This window comes from Cnephaeus nilssonii, assembly GCF_951640355.1.
Source record: "Cnephaeus nilssonii genome assembly, chromosome: 13".
Lineage (NCBI taxonomy): Eukaryota > Metazoa > Chordata > Mammalia > Chiroptera > Vespertilionidae > Cnephaeus > Cnephaeus nilssonii.
In genome coordinates this window covers 59,823,840-59,839,059 of record NC_137084.1, presented here as the reverse complement: position 1 = coordinate 59,839,059, position 15,220 = coordinate 59,823,840, and the positions used below count along the sequence as shown (strand labels likewise).

General features: G+C 45.0%; 1 protein-coding gene across 3 annotated transcripts in view; it reads right to left on the bottom strand.

The window, feature by feature from the left end:
* Nucleotides 1–9,682: 9,682 nt before the first annotated feature.
* The window catches only part of FAT3 (FAT atypical cadherin 3), a gene marked incomplete at both ends in the record, with an annotated part of 518,093 nt that continues 512,555 nt past the window's right edge, over nucleotides 9,683–15,220 (bottom strand). For 2 of the 3 annotated variants that reach the window (XM_079787123.1, XM_079787124.1), the window contains 4 exons: nucleotides 9,683–10,305; nucleotides 10,914–10,949; nucleotides 11,756–11,815; nucleotides 14,144–14,257. In XM_079787123.1, coding sequence (XP_079643249.1) covers nucleotides 9,683–10,305; nucleotides 10,914–10,949; nucleotides 11,756–11,815; nucleotides 14,144–14,257 — 833 coding nt within the window. The remainder of the gene's footprint in view (nucleotides 10,306–10,913; nucleotides 10,950–11,755; nucleotides 11,816–14,143; nucleotides 14,258–15,220) is intronic. The other variant, XM_079787122.1, reaches the window with a different exon arrangement.

Genomic DNA, 15,220 nt, shown 5'->3' with positions numbered 1-15,220 from the left:
CTCAGTGACTGCGTCAAATGCCGTTTCTTTCTGGGTCACAGCAATGATGCAGCATTAAAGGCTCTGCCGCAGGAAGTAGCTCCTGAAATTGATCAGGGGCTCAGCTTCATTAGAGAATGACTGGATGAGAGAGGCGATGAGCCTCCATACGATATTCAACCGCATCAAAGCCCCGAACCTCCTATCTGTGCAAGACACGTTTATTTAAATGAGACGCGGGATAAGGCCCCAAAGGGTTTTCTCAGCCAGCATGACTCCAGAGAACACCTGAGCTTTAATTCAAAGAACTTTTCTTAATACTTTGAATCATTATGACTGAACTGTTTCTCCAGCAGCCACACTGGATGGGACCCCTGGAAATGATGAAAAGAAAGAGGGCGGGGAGAAAGCTCCTTTACACAGTGGGACTTGGATGAAAATTAGGAAAAACGACATGTGGCTACCATTTGAGTGCTTATTCTTTGTCAGGCACTGTACTAATTTCTGTGCATGCACAGCATCATTGTCTTCTTGGATCCGACCTATTTTGTAAATGAAACAACCGAAGTACACAGTGTCTGAGTAACTCACCCAAGTCCACATGGCTGGTAGGTATCAGAGTCCACGTCAAAAACCCAGCGTGCTTCCCAGATAGTCACGGGCATACGAATCACCTGGGGACTTGTTAACATGCTGATTTGGGCTCAGTGGGTCTGGGATTCTGGATTTCTAGCAAGCACCTGGTGAGGTCAGTGCTGCTGGTCTGTGTACAGCCTCTAAAGTAATACACTATGGTTCCTTTTAATGTTCCCTTTTCCTTTTCCACGGACAAAAGCTCATATGGAAAGACATGTTTTAAGGATTCCTTGTGGGGTTTTTTGTTTTTGTTTTTTACATTGCAGAAATTAACATTCTCAAGGTTAAAGGTTGTGAAATAACAAGCATTCAGACACACCTGATGTTATAAGAACCTCAGCATTCAAGCTCTGTGGAATGTGCTCCGGTTTTTCTTGGCAAAATCTGTCTTGCCTGGACCCTCCTGTCCAAGCATCTGATTTGAGAGCCAGGCATTTAGTGTGTCAGAGAGAATTTGTTCTTGGTGGTTCGGCCAGCCGGCCATCAGCCCTTCTCGGTGAGCCCTGCTCTGGACAGACAGAGAGAATATCACAGGTGACAGTGTTTATAGAAGTGGAGACTTAATGGGTCAGTTCTCAGGGTGAAGGTAAGCTGCCCAGAGCAGTCCCCAACCGAAGGTCTCTGAGAACCTATGGAGTGTGGCTTCTGCAACTTGGGCCAGTTCCATGCACTTAGTGGAGTGAGCTATCTAGTTGCTACATACTATGTGGGAATGATGGTGGGGTTAGTCTTGGATGAAGCCACTTTGAAGGCAATTAAAATGGGAGAAATGCCCTGACTTAAAAAACGGACATACTCTTTAACCTAAAAATTCTGCTTCCAGAAACCTATTCTTCAGAAACCCTAGCACATGTGCCCACCTGTTCCTGGGAGCATTATCTGTCATGTCCAAAATTAAAAACAGTCCATCAATAAGGACACAGTTAAGTAAATTATGGAATGACCATAATGTGGAAAACAATGCAGCCATTAAGAAGATTGCAGCACTGACCTGCGAAGGTGTCTAAGCTAGATTGTTAAGGGACACAGCAAGTTTCAGGACAATATGTAAAATAGGATCCGATTATGTAACTCCCTCCCATCTACATACGTGTCTATGTACATACATGGGGAGTCTTCATTATCTGGGCATCTTTGAAAGTAACCTACAGGGGTTCTTTATGACCTTCTTTTGCCTGTCTTCATTTGCTCATTTTTGTAATAACCTTGTGCTGCTTTGGAAAGAAAGAAAGAAAGAAAGGAAGAAAGAAAGAAAGAAAGAAAGGAAGGAAGGAAGGAAGGAAGGAAGGAAGGAAGGAAGGAAGGAAGGAAGGAAGGAAGGAAGGAAGGAAAGGTAAAGGAAGAAAGGAAGGGAGAAAGGAAGGGAGAAAGAGGGAGGGGAGAAATAGCAGCAGAAAAATTAAGGGAACACTTTTTAAAAATGTTTTTGAATTTTCTACTTTTGTAAAAAATTCCCACCTGAGGATATTTAGTCCATTGATTTTTTAGAGGGAATAAGTGGAAAGGAGGGAGGGAGGAGGAGGAGGAGGAGGAGGAGAGAGAGAGAGAGAGAGAGAGAGAGAGAGATCCAACCTGCAACCCAGGTACATGCCCTTGATTGGGAATCGAATCTGGGACCCTTGACTGGGAATCGAGTCTGGGACCCTTGGGTGTGCACGGGCCAATGCACCAACCACTGAACAACACTGGCCAGGGCTTGAATTTTCTACCTTTAACCTACTTGTTCCTGCTCTGCTTGTCAGACTGTTTTAATTTTTGTGTCGGTTGTTTCAAGTTATCATTTATTGTTAGATACTTAGGTTGTTCCAAATCTTCTTTATTAAAAACAGAACAGAGCAAGCATAATTGGCTGGAAATTAATTAGAATTTAAAAGCAAAAGAATGGAGACAAAAATGTAAGAATTTTGAGAAACGGGCCAAAATGCTTCAAGACAAATATCTAGGTTAGAAACTGCCTCCCAAACTAGCAGTGATCCAGAACTAGTTACTGAAAATGATACTTTTTGCTCCAATCAGTATTGAATAGTAACATTTGATTGACCAGTTGCATTCACCCCGAATGTTCTGGCAGAATTGTGTTGGTTGGCTCCTCTGCTGGCACACAGACGGCAGGTGACGATTTGAGGAGCAGTCCTGTGCAGGCCACATGGAAGGGTCCATGAAAAATGGAAATTGTTAATTATTGAGAGTTTGGGCAAACAGGAGTGTCTACTCCAGGTAGAAATTCCAGAGGGACTGGGCAGAGACTGGAAGGCCCAATGCTATCCTCTGTCAAGCCTGCTTACAGGGTTGGCCCTTGGCTGGTATCTGAGAACTTGAATTTGAGAGTGTCCCTACCACCTTGGTATCATTTATGCTGAACACCTGCATTCTCCCTGGGAGTCTGGAATGTTGGTACACCCCAGGCAGAGGCTGCTGACAAGATCTGACTCTAATAAAACTCTTGGTGCTGAGAGTGTAATAAGCTTCCCAGATTAGCAATAGTCACGAGCACAAGTATATGCTGGGTCCTGCGTCCTCCTAGGGAATCGAACCTGGGAGTGTTCTTGGGGACCCCTGACCCAGGTACACACACAAAAGGGACCTTCCCACAGAGACCTATTTCCAAGCTTGGAACCAGCCATTTTTCTCAGGAACCAGCAGAGAATGAAGATTGACATGAAAAGTCTTTTCTTTACCCCTTTCCCCAATGTACCAATGCAATTTAAAAAAAAAAAATCTTTTTTAAAATCTATATTTTCATTGATTTCAGAGAGGAAGGGAGAGGGAGAGAGAGATAGAAACATCAATGATGAGAATCATTGATCAGCTACCTCCTGCACACCTCACACTGGGGATCGAGCCCATAACCCGGGCATGTGTCCTTGACTGGAATCGAACCTGGGACCCTTCAGTCCGAAGGCTGATGCTCTATCCACAGAACCAAACCAGCTAGTGCCCAATGCAATTTCTTAACTGACATCTCCGGGTTGCTCTACCATTTCTGAGGCATGAATGGAACTGCAAACCAGCTCTCTTTCTGCCAAGGGTGGCCATGTAAAAGACATGAACAAATATGTTCCTGGTGCTCAACTCCTGACCACATCACTGTAGTGTTGGGTGGAAAGGCAGAGACTTCTAGCTCTCGCCTCTCTTGAAATCCTTCTCACTGCAGTTTCTAAATTCACCCAAGTGAGGAAGGATTTATGAGGTCAAGGGGATTTAGCTGGAGACATCGATTTACTTTTCAATCAAAAGCATTTAATGAGGGTCAGTACTGTACTGGGAACCTGGAAAACAAAGATAGTGAAGACACAACTCAAGTAGTTTATGGTCTTGGTGGGCAGGCAGTGGTACGCTGACAGTGGGTCATACTGGGCCACTGTTAAGAAATATTGCGAGCAGGTTCACATTACCTTGGTAGCTTGAAATCAGCCATGATAGGAGTACTTACATCATAGAAATTGGCAAATGCGACCAATTGGTGCTCCCCCTTTTGCATCTGGTGTTAAGCATTTACCTGCATACCACAGTGGGGATGGCCAGGTGATCAGAGGGGTGCAGCACACCGAACTCTGCCAGCACAACAAGGATTTCAAGTCAGGGAGGCTGCCTTGAAGGTGTGGGGTTGTGTCTAACAGAGATTTCTGCAGAGGCGGGACTCCCTGATCCTCCTTTGTCCTAGTCTCCAGCACTGTTTCCATTTTCATCAGGGGAAAAACCCCACAGCGTATGTGCCCAGGATGGAGCTGCATGCGATTCCAGCACATGTGCACCGGAACCAGCAGAAGTCTTTGCGGGGGTGAGAAGTCTCTGAAAAAAACCCACCCGCCCTGCAGAGACGGACTGCCCACCGGCCAGGTGCGTCGCGACTGAATTCACATAGGAGGAGACACTTAAGAAGAGTCAACACAACGGCTAGTTTCATTTTTTTTCTTTTTACTTGAAAACTTGTTTTAACCATCAAATTTTGTAAGTTATAAACCTGTACACTGTTGGGTTTTTGGCTGTCTTTTTGTTGTTTTTGTTTTTCTTTTTTTTTTCTTTTTTTTTTTAGAAAAAGAACACCAGACGAATCCTGCCAACAGCAATAGATGCAGAAACACTTCATTTCCTTCAGGGGCAAGATTTACTGCAATGTTGGCTTTCCCCTTTGCATAAGGTTTGATGTGCGATGTGTGTGCAAGTTTAGGTGAGTGCACATGTGTGTGAAGAAATGATATGTTTTAGTCTGAATCTGAAATGGCAAAGATATTAGGGACTGAGTAACTGGGCAAAACACACTCGTTTAAAAAATGCCAATAAGAACATTTGCTTGAAAACAGAGAAAGTTGAATGAAAACGGTAGAACCAAAGAATGTTTACAGTACATTTTGAAATGATTGAAAAACACCATTTTCAAACCCCAAATCCTTTATGTGATTGCGTGTCGTTACCTCAGAAGGTTGCAGACCGACAGCATGGATGACTTAGAATTGTATTCGACCCCCCAAATTAAAGCATCCTGATAGGCATCAAATACAGTTATCTACAAAAGCTTGGAAAATTGAAACCATTATATACAATTTTATAAACATTTTAAACACCAAAACATACATCTTTTACAAACCAGCCTGTTTGCAACAGGTAAATTTACAAGACAATCTCTCCAGTACAGTGCTTAGAAAGAACTGCTTCCATTCCCCACACATTTCTCACTTCCCGAAATGCAGTAGTATGGGCTCATAAAATTGTTCAATAGTAGCAATTCAGGTATTGGTTTGCTGGAAGGGTACTACAGTACATACTAATGGGTCCAAACACGCTCCAGGTGACTATATGATTCTCTAGTGCATCCTAAACATTGGAAGAGACTTATTATGGCCTTTGTGTAATATTACATACTTGTAATTATTGCTTTCATTATTACATAAGGAAAGAAAACCTTAATTCTTTTCCTATCTCTTAGCCAATTGGCTAAATAGTAACTGATGCCAAAGCCACCAATGGTGACTTTAAACCCTAGAATTATACAACCAGAAGCTTAAAGACACTGTGGGTTTTCACCAGAATAATGCGCAGTTGAACACTGCAGGACAAAACCCAGGGAAAACACAGAACCACCTGCTCACAGACCACACAAAATGATGACGCTGAAGAAATGCCTTTCCCAATCCCCATGCCCCATGGTTTGAAGCTAAAAAACATAAGACATAAAAGCCTAATCACTTCATCAATATCTGTGTCTTGGAAGGGCAGCAGAGGAAAGAGAAGAGATAATTATCTGGGCGACCCTTGCAAAACGAACACTAAATCTTCCTGAATTTTCTCATATGAAAGCGTTTTCTGGACCTTAAATGATTTATTTTGCTATATCTTTCCTCAATTTCCTGACTTTGATTATGTAGACACAGCATTAATGGGGACAGTGGAGGTGGGGTGGGGGTGAAAGTAAATAGGATAGTATATATATATATATATATATATATATATATATATATATATATACTATCTCCTATTTATATATATTGGGCAAACGTAGGTTTATAGTTGTGAGTATGTGGAACAGAGTTTATCCTTGTACTATTATTTATTCTTGATTTATATATTTTTCCATACAAACAACTGTCAACCTACTTTTACTCACCCCTGTATATCCTACTTGCTTTTTTCGAGGCTGTATTAGTGATTCCTAAGGGGAATCCCAGGGAAGTTCCAGGAATGCAGCATAAATTCCCTTTCCAGGCCTTCACACTGGTTCTCTGATAGGGCAAACAATTGCATGGACTTGACCTACTCATAGTGCTAAGTCTTCTCCAGTGGCGCCTTGTGAATGGGCAGGATGTGAGTGCATGGAAAGCTGGCATGGAATGGAACTCAGCAACCACAAGGCCCGCACAAGAAATTGAACAAACACCTCCTTTATTCACCCTTTACAGCCCCAGAGCTCTGCTTCCCACGGGACAAACACCCATTCTCACCAGAATGTGCACCATGGAAGTAAAGTGCCTGCAACAGGCCATGGCATTGGCTTCCGGGGGGCGGCACACACATGTGAGCAAAACGGGAAAACAGTAATGGGCTTCAATCGTTTCCACGTGGTTCAGCACAGTGGCGGGAGTAGGAACAGACACCAGGCCTGGAATGGGGGAGAAAAGGAAGAACCAAAATGCACCTGGTTGGTCATCTTATAAACTGAGTGTCACCATAACTGATGACTAGTCTGGGTTCCATTCTGTAATTATCTTTCCATCCTCATTTTACAAAACATTCATTTGGTAAAAGCAGCATTTTGATACCTGTTCAAAGAAATGTGTGAATTCTGTAACTGTACGCTCCCTAGAAGAGCTGCTAGGAAACACGAGGTCATGAGGTTTTCAAAAAAAAATAATCTCCATGATTTTTAAGCAAGAATGGTGGGAAGTCAGAAGGTCCAGCAGATGCCATGCCCCAGGCAGTGTAGCAGTGACCAATGTCACATGGAAAGAATATGGGCCAAATGGATGTTCAGCTACTTAACCTCCTGTGTGAGGTTGGGCAAGTGCCTTCCCCTCTTTGGGCATGTCCCCTCTTTTATAAAAATAAGAGGGCTGGACAAATCTTAAGGACCCTTCCAGATCTTCAAATCAGCTGACATCCCACCTAGTTCCATCTGACGGAACACCATTTCATACTCTACAGGGAAGTCCAATTTTCCAGCAAGTGGAAAGCTACGTGTTCACAGGGTAATGAGTAAAAACACACCATGCTTGTCTGGTATACATTTAGCTGCAGAGCTACTCTGCAGAAAACCAGGGAAGCTCTTCTGATGAAAGAGGTATTTTATATAGGTCAGAGCCAAGTGGGGGGGGGGGGAACGGTTTTCTTGGGTGACTTCACAACCGCATTAGGTTCTATTTATTCCTTCATTACGGTGTCAGTCAGGCATTCTCCCCGGAGGGGATGCTGTGTAAGCAATAGTGACTCACTGGCATTAATCTCCTTCTAATATTTCCTGGGGGCGAGAAATGAATTGTTGGTTTTACTTTGATGGTTTTTATGACATTGCATCATTAAAAAGTGTAGCAGTGATTCCATTCTAGACCATTAGCTCGTCATTTTCTCCATGATTCTGAAATGTGCTTCTTACGTAAGAAAAAATACCAAAGATTTTTATTCTGCAAAGCAGCCTGGTTGAAATGCATGCATTTCAAGCCCACGGTGCAGATAATGCTTCCGTGAGTAGGTCTAAGCAAGAGACAGGAAGAGGAGAAAAGCCGAAACATTTGTGAAATGTATCCGTGGACTCAGGAAGCTTGACAATGAAAAGGAATTTTTTTTTTTTTTTTTTACAACAAACTTCAGAAACACTGACTCCTACAAAGAAGTGGATTCGACATAACTGAAACAACTAAAAATATGTCTGAGTGGGTGATACACAGACTCGGGACGGCACAATTACACACCAATGCCATGTGTCATCAGAAACTGTGGACACAGATTTGCTCATGAAGCAGATAGTGCAAATATGCATTTACTTACCATGGCCACCACACACGCAGCCATCATCTGATTGAAGCGAAAGAGGAAAGTCACTCAACGTGTCAACGTTCAGCTTCGAGTGCTGAGTTATTGTACTTCCAGTGGGATGATTCCCCTGTCAGTTTTGGAAACTCACGGCCAAAGTCCACATGTCAGATAGAGGAGAACCCCAGGGTGTAATGAAACATTACACATTTTTCAAACAAGAGTTTAGTTCCGGAAAATGATAACAAAATACTGTTGTGTGTTTTTTTTTTTTAAAAAGCACAGTTTTGCTTTAAGTTAATATAAATGGCAGTACCAAAATAAGATTAACTGAACCAGAGTAAAGTATGGCATTTGGTGTTTCTCTGACATCACAGAGATTAGAGAAACTGGAAGGTCCGCCTCGCAGGCAGAATTCTGAACGTAGTCCATAGCCTAAGACGTCCACGTTCGCGGTCCTCAAGAGCAGCCTTACTGAGTGCAAGCACGTGCTTGTACATAGGCCCAGACACACACACTATTATAATTTATACACAAAAACTAATCTACTTTCCTACAAACACAACTGGACTTATAGTGGTGATGCTAACCAATTTAGAACAACACTCAAATTGTATTTACATTATCAAGAATTGTGATTATCTGGCTGAACACTTTGAAAGTGTTATATTTGATTTTTTCCCTAAATTTGTGAATTCTGCTTAAACCTCAAAATATCTCTCATTCTAGAGAATAAAGTATCAAAATATTACTTTATTCCCCCTTTTGTTTCCTGATTCTCAGAAGAAATGCCAATTGCTGCACAAGTGTTAAAATTGTAGTTACAGCGAGGAATGTTTCATGGAAAACAGATAATCACATTCTTTCTAATGCTTGAACAATGTTAACGTCCCCAGCCCACAAAGTGGTACCCAAATACCCTCTTGTTCCTCTTCATTATACCTTTCTCAAAGATCACAAAACCCAACTATATAATATTGGATGCTTAACACAAACAAAAATAACTAAGCATACTAAACATGTTACCTAAACCTAATTTTATAGCTGAAAATTGGGCAGCTTATAAAAAAAAAAAAGTTGATTTTTAAAGGCTCCAGCCCATTTTCTTGTTTGTTTAATAATATCTGTTTTTCTTTTCTTTTGCCTAAGTGACTAACTTTTCCAACAATGATACCTAGTATTTTCATTCCCTCTCCCCCCACCATTGGCTGAAAATTACATGCCTCTTTGCTCACTGTTGCCAGTTATTAATACTGCAAGGGCTGATGCTGGAATACTTTCCAGGGCACAATACTGCACAAAGCCATACGAGACCGACGGCGTACCTTAGGGGGTGCAATGCATCCCCCCTTTAAAACCTCGGCGAGCTTTCTTGATTCATGAATGCAGGTACATACTGCAAGGGCGATCAGTCCCCCCTCAGAAACAATTTCTGAGCCTTTTCCTTTTCACCCAACTGACGTGAAACAGCTTGACTTGTGAAGAAGGTCCCAGTGGGAAATACCTGCATTTCCTCCGCGCCCAACACACTGCTCTGCATGGAGACACGAGCCCAGCCAGTCTCCTTCCGTACCAACCAGTGCAAAGCACCGAGGCGCGTCCCCTACACTTGGGTCTGGTGTTGAGTCTCCAGAAAGGGGATGTGAAGGCTGGCGAGGCTGAGCTCGCCCACGCTCTCGTAGTCACTCATGGCTACTTCGGCGTCCTCGAAGCCGCAGCCGGCCGACACATCCGAGGATGAGGTGCCTCTGGAGTTGTGCAAAGATAGAGACACACCGTCGGCTGGGCCCGCGGTCTCGGTGCCCGGGTTCATGTTGACGGCAAAAGTACTAAATTCACAGCCGGCAGGCGGGCCCGCCAGCTCGGCTTCGTTGGGGAATGGGTGAGGCGGGAGGTACTGGCTGGGATGGAACTGGGGCCTCCTCCTGCAGTCTGGGCTCAGGGTGCCGGCCAGTGAGACAGGCTGGGAGGGTGGCAGGGCCTCGTACTGGTCCGGGAAGTCCTCCGGCAGGGGAGGGGGCAGCTGGTCCTGACTCAAGAACTCCTCTTCATGAGGGGGCGGGTACTCGCTGTCAATGTCGTAGCCGCCCAGGTAGTAGTCGCTCTCCAGCTCCCGTGTGCTGCCCTGGTGTGCAGAGCCTCCCTCCTGGTTCTCATAGTTGGGCACCTCCTCTATGTCCGACAGGCGGGCGGCCGGCATCCAGTCAGAGGTGTCCCAGTGATAGGCTGTGAGCAAAGAAGCCCTGATGGTTAATTTCCTCCAGGCTGGAGTGGGGGCAGGGTTTGGAAAGGAGCAGATAAGGGCATGCAATTCATATCCGAGGGACCGACCCGAAGAAGCCAAGTCACGTGCATGCTCCTTTCAGGCTCAATCAGGGGCCAGCCCATGCTCTGGCCCTGGGGGAGCAAGGCAATGGCAGCTCTGAGAGCTGGGGCTGCAGCACCTTACACCCAGCCATGCCATACAGATGGCCAGCGAGGGCCTGCTGAGGATCCCAGGACCCCCACCCCATCCTCTCTTCCTATATTCCTATCCCTACGCCAAGTGCAGAGCCAGGCTGGCAACATGCTCCCAGAGAGATACGCGTCAGCTGTCCTGTGGACCACAAAAGTCAGGGAGGTGTGCACGCAAATGGATGAACCGCACGCAGAGGAGCAGCTGGGGGAGGAGGGATGAGGGAAGGGCTTTCACCTCCAATACCAAGCTCACAAGACACCTGGAACATGCAAAACTCAGATCAAAGGAAAATGGAGGGAGAGGGACAGGGTAAGAACGAACTCAGCAATTCAGAACACAGAAGTAAAACGTTATGCTGGGGTCACAGCAGAGTCACCTCGGTTGTAGTTCTGTCCTTGATCCATGACAGACACTGTTTAAACACAAAGTGAGAGGTAAAGCTGATCATCCAAGCCATGTATGTGCAGGGGGCAAAGGAGAACATTTTAGATGACTTAAAAACATGCCTCTATTTTTCCCCACTGTTACCTAGGGCAGTGGTCGGCAAACTCATTAGTCAACAGAGCCAAATATCAACAGTACAATGATTGAAATTTATTTTGAGAGCCGAAAACCGACTTCTGCGCATGGGCCACGAAGTTTCAATCGCACTGTACGTGCGCGCCCGCACGTGGTATTTTGTGGAAGAGCCACACTTAAGGGGCCAAAGAGCCGCATGTGGCTCGTGAGCCGCAGTTTGCCGACCACTGATCTAGGAAATAAAAAGATAAATCCCATCTACACCAGGCCCTAATTGTATCATGACACTAATATAAGTTCCCTGATGGAAATCGATTCCCATTATGTCACAACTTTGAATGATTTCTTACGTATCCCCTCTCATAGTAGGTGCTCAATGAATACATGTTGCATGTCAGAATGAATTTAGCATTAATCTCGATTCCAAGTATTTGGGTACTCTTCTCTTGGAAGAAGTTTTATAAAAAGAGCATCCCTTATATTTGAAAAAATTATAAACTCGATTTTTTTCCAAGTTTTAAAATTTACCCCAATTCCCTAGAGAAATATCCAGTGTCTCCCTTGAAAGCACCTGTGTATTGCCTCCTCTATTGCTAGCTGCTCAAAATCACCCCTAGTTCAAAGTAACAAGGATGCAATATTTCCAAAAGTATAACTCTTTACACAAAGAAATGCTATGGAAGAAAAAAAAGTAAATACCTTCATTTTCTATAGTGTCAACTACATTGTTGACAAGCTGAATGACAGTCACTATGGATGCTTGTGGCCAGGAAAAGAAGACAGGAGGGAGGGGAAGGACAGCTTCAGGTTAGTTATGTATTTTAAACATATGTTAATTTTTCTTAACAACAGCAATAGCAACAACAAAGGTGCAGCATGCAAACACCCAGAGCCTTCCCACAGTCCATCCAGTAGGCAGTGATCCAGTGGACTCTTTTTTCCAGGGTCCCAGGATTCTGGGAACGGAAGGGAAATGGCACACATCCGGGGCCATTCCTCCTGAAAGGCAGGATGGGCAGGGATGGCTGGGTCCTACATTCACACTTCATGGCCCAGTGAAATCAATCTAGGAAGGCAATGGCTCATCAAGCTCAGGCTAATTTCTCATTAGCAACTCCCGGAAGCTCTAGAGGAGACCTCACTATTCCCAAAGAGAATTCTTTGTTGATCAGCCATGCCGCCACGACCAAATGCCACGATGGAGGATAACCTTTGCGGGACTGGTGGCTTCACTCTCACACGATGCCACCGTAGCCTAGAATGACCCAAGGCCCAGTTCTCTCCACTGCAGTGTAGACAGACGTCAGCATTTGACCTCTGAAATAGGATCGGGGAAGGAGATTTCTGTACGCTATAGGAGTTGCATTAACACTGGGTACCAGCAACTTGTTAAAACTAATGAGGATTCCTAGCACTGCCTGCTTTAGTCAGGACCCATCCAGGATATTAAACATGTAAGTCTGAGCGTGTGACTTGAGAGCACACAGAGCAGAGCCCATGAGAATAGTCAACTTGGCATCATTGCGGGAGCTGCTGCCAGGAGTTTGGAAACTATCTGTTCTCGGTTGCTTCTCTACAAAACACAAACCGGTGACAGCTGTTCCTCTGGCTGGGGATGAGAAAAGGAGTGGGCACTCAGGCAAACAGATCTAAAGGCAGGTACCTGACCTAAAAATGGTCAGAAGAAATGCACTGCTACATAGTGTGTCATCCCAGCAGCCAGGTAAACGGAGGATCTCAGGGGTGCCAGGTACTGGGGTGGAAGTGATTTTGGGGTGGTGGTGGTGAAAGTGGACTATTTTATTTCCATGACTGTTATGGCCTTCGAGCTCACCTGCTCCTGTGTTTATCTGGAGGGCAAAGACAATGTTGTTTTCATTTTGTACTTCTGGGCACAAAATGTCCAGCATAGGGTTCAGCACACAGAAGAAACTCAACAAGGGTTCATGGGTTGCATGATTACATAAAGTAATAAATATTCAACTTTTGCTAATCCTATATAATAAAAGGCTAATATGCAAATCAACTGAACGGCAGAATGACCAGTCACTATGACGTGCACTGACTACCAGGGGCCAGACGCTTAATGCAGGAGCTGCCCCCTGGTGGTCAGTATGCTCCCACAGGGGAGCGCTGCTCAGCCAGAAGCCGGGCTCACAGCTGGCGAGCTCAGCGGTGGTGGTAGGAGCCTCTCCTGCCTCCGAAGCAGCGCTAAAGATGTCTGACTGCTGGCTTAGGCTCCCTGCTGGGATCGGGCCTAAGCCCTCAGTTAGACATCCCCTGAGGGCTCCCGGACTGCGAGCAGGTGCAGGCTGGGCTGAAGGACTGCTCCCCCCCCCCTCGAGTTCACGAATTTCGTGCACCGGGCCTCTAGTTGCTTATAAATGAGAAAATGACATAGGTAAGGCTAAGTATCTCTGTGGATGACTATTTGAAATTATTCTCAGTCCACCACTCTTGCTGTACTAAGACCATTTCTGCTACCAGGAGCATAACCCATCCTCTAAACATGGAATTGCATGCAACATCTGGGTGTATGTGCATTTTTCTAAGGAGCTGATGCATCTATGTATTCAATAGATTCTGTGAAGGCCCTTGACCCCAAGTGATCATAAGGGGGTTCAACTGAATGAAGATGTCACTTCTATGGGAAGGAGTTTTTATGGGAAGGTCTTGCCTCTTAACTAATTTCTAATAATATGGAGGTTGGATGTATAGTGAAGAGATAATCATTAGTAAAAATTTTAAAAACACACACAAATAAATTACACTGTTTGCTAGTGGGTATCATTTGGGAGGAGGCAGTTCCATCATGAACCAAATCAAAGAGGACGCATTACTGGAGGCCCAGGGGAACCTCAACAACCTCTGATGCAGATCCCCGGGCCTACTCACAGTTGCAGCTCAATAGATGCTCCTTCAGCAATGAGGCCCAACCACGGAGCCAACCAGAAAGCTGGTGGACACGTGCAAATGCCCAGGATCAGGTCAAGAACCCAAACTGGTCACATCCCCTTCCTCTCAACCACTGATGCCGGCACAGGAAGCGGAAGCCACCCCCGGGGAGACAGATCCGTGACTTCTTACCGTTGTCGTCACCGGAATCCGACTGGAAGGAGCTCAGGGACTGCACTTCAGAGCTGCTGCCTTTGTTACTGCCTGCAAAGCAGGTCACCTCTCCCGGGTCATCAACTCCTTTGTCTGGGCGGACAGCGAGAGAACAAGCAGAGATGACACTGGTTACCTCGTGCGTACTTCCAGCCCGGCCACCCCCGGAGTTCACTTCTCGGAGCTCTTTCATTTGCTCAGAGAAAATAATTTAGCTCCACAGCAGAGAATCGATGGTGCCACTGGGGGGCAAAGGTCCGCCTGTCAATCAAGTGATTTACATTATGGATGCAAACCCTTAACCCTTGGTAAATGAGCTTCCAAATAGCTGACAGCCCAAAGTAGCTGCTCCCTCCTCAAAGGGAAGCCTAACCGAAGAGGGAACCGGGATGAAGTGCGGGGGCTGCTCTCTGCCATTCAGAGTTAATTTAAATCATTTACATGAACCCGTGTGGTGTCAACACCGGGTTAAAGGAGATTCCTTTTAAAATAGGGGTATACATATTTTATAGGCAAGAATGCCTTTGCATTATCCTGACTTCCATCTCTGGGGAGCGCGTGGAGTTCTCAGCACTGCCTTCTAGAGGGCAGTGTCGCATCAGCTTTGGGAATGAGTGTTCTGCACTCAGGTAGGAGGGCAGCGGGCAGTGCAGAGATACCATTATCCACATACTTCCTCCTTTGCCATGCAAAAACAGACTGATCTCTCTCTTTCTCTCTCTCCAGGGCTACCTTCTTATTTGATGGACTAAGGAAAACAATAAAAACAACCCATATTTTGAAAGTGTCAAGTGAAAAATGAATTAGCCACCTAGAGATTGTCTTGCCAGCTAACTGCCTTGCTTAACAAAGAAAGAAATGTATTCAATAAAAACACAATAATGCTTTGGGGGGAAATGTGAGATTTGGCCTGAGGTGGATTCTGGAAATAAAGCTGTCACATTACGAAGCGGGTGGAGGGAAATGATCACTAGGAAAGCTTCAAATCACCCTGTACCATGATGGCATGATGGTATGAAGAGTTGGAGACTTGTGACTCAGTGAAAAGTTGCTCCT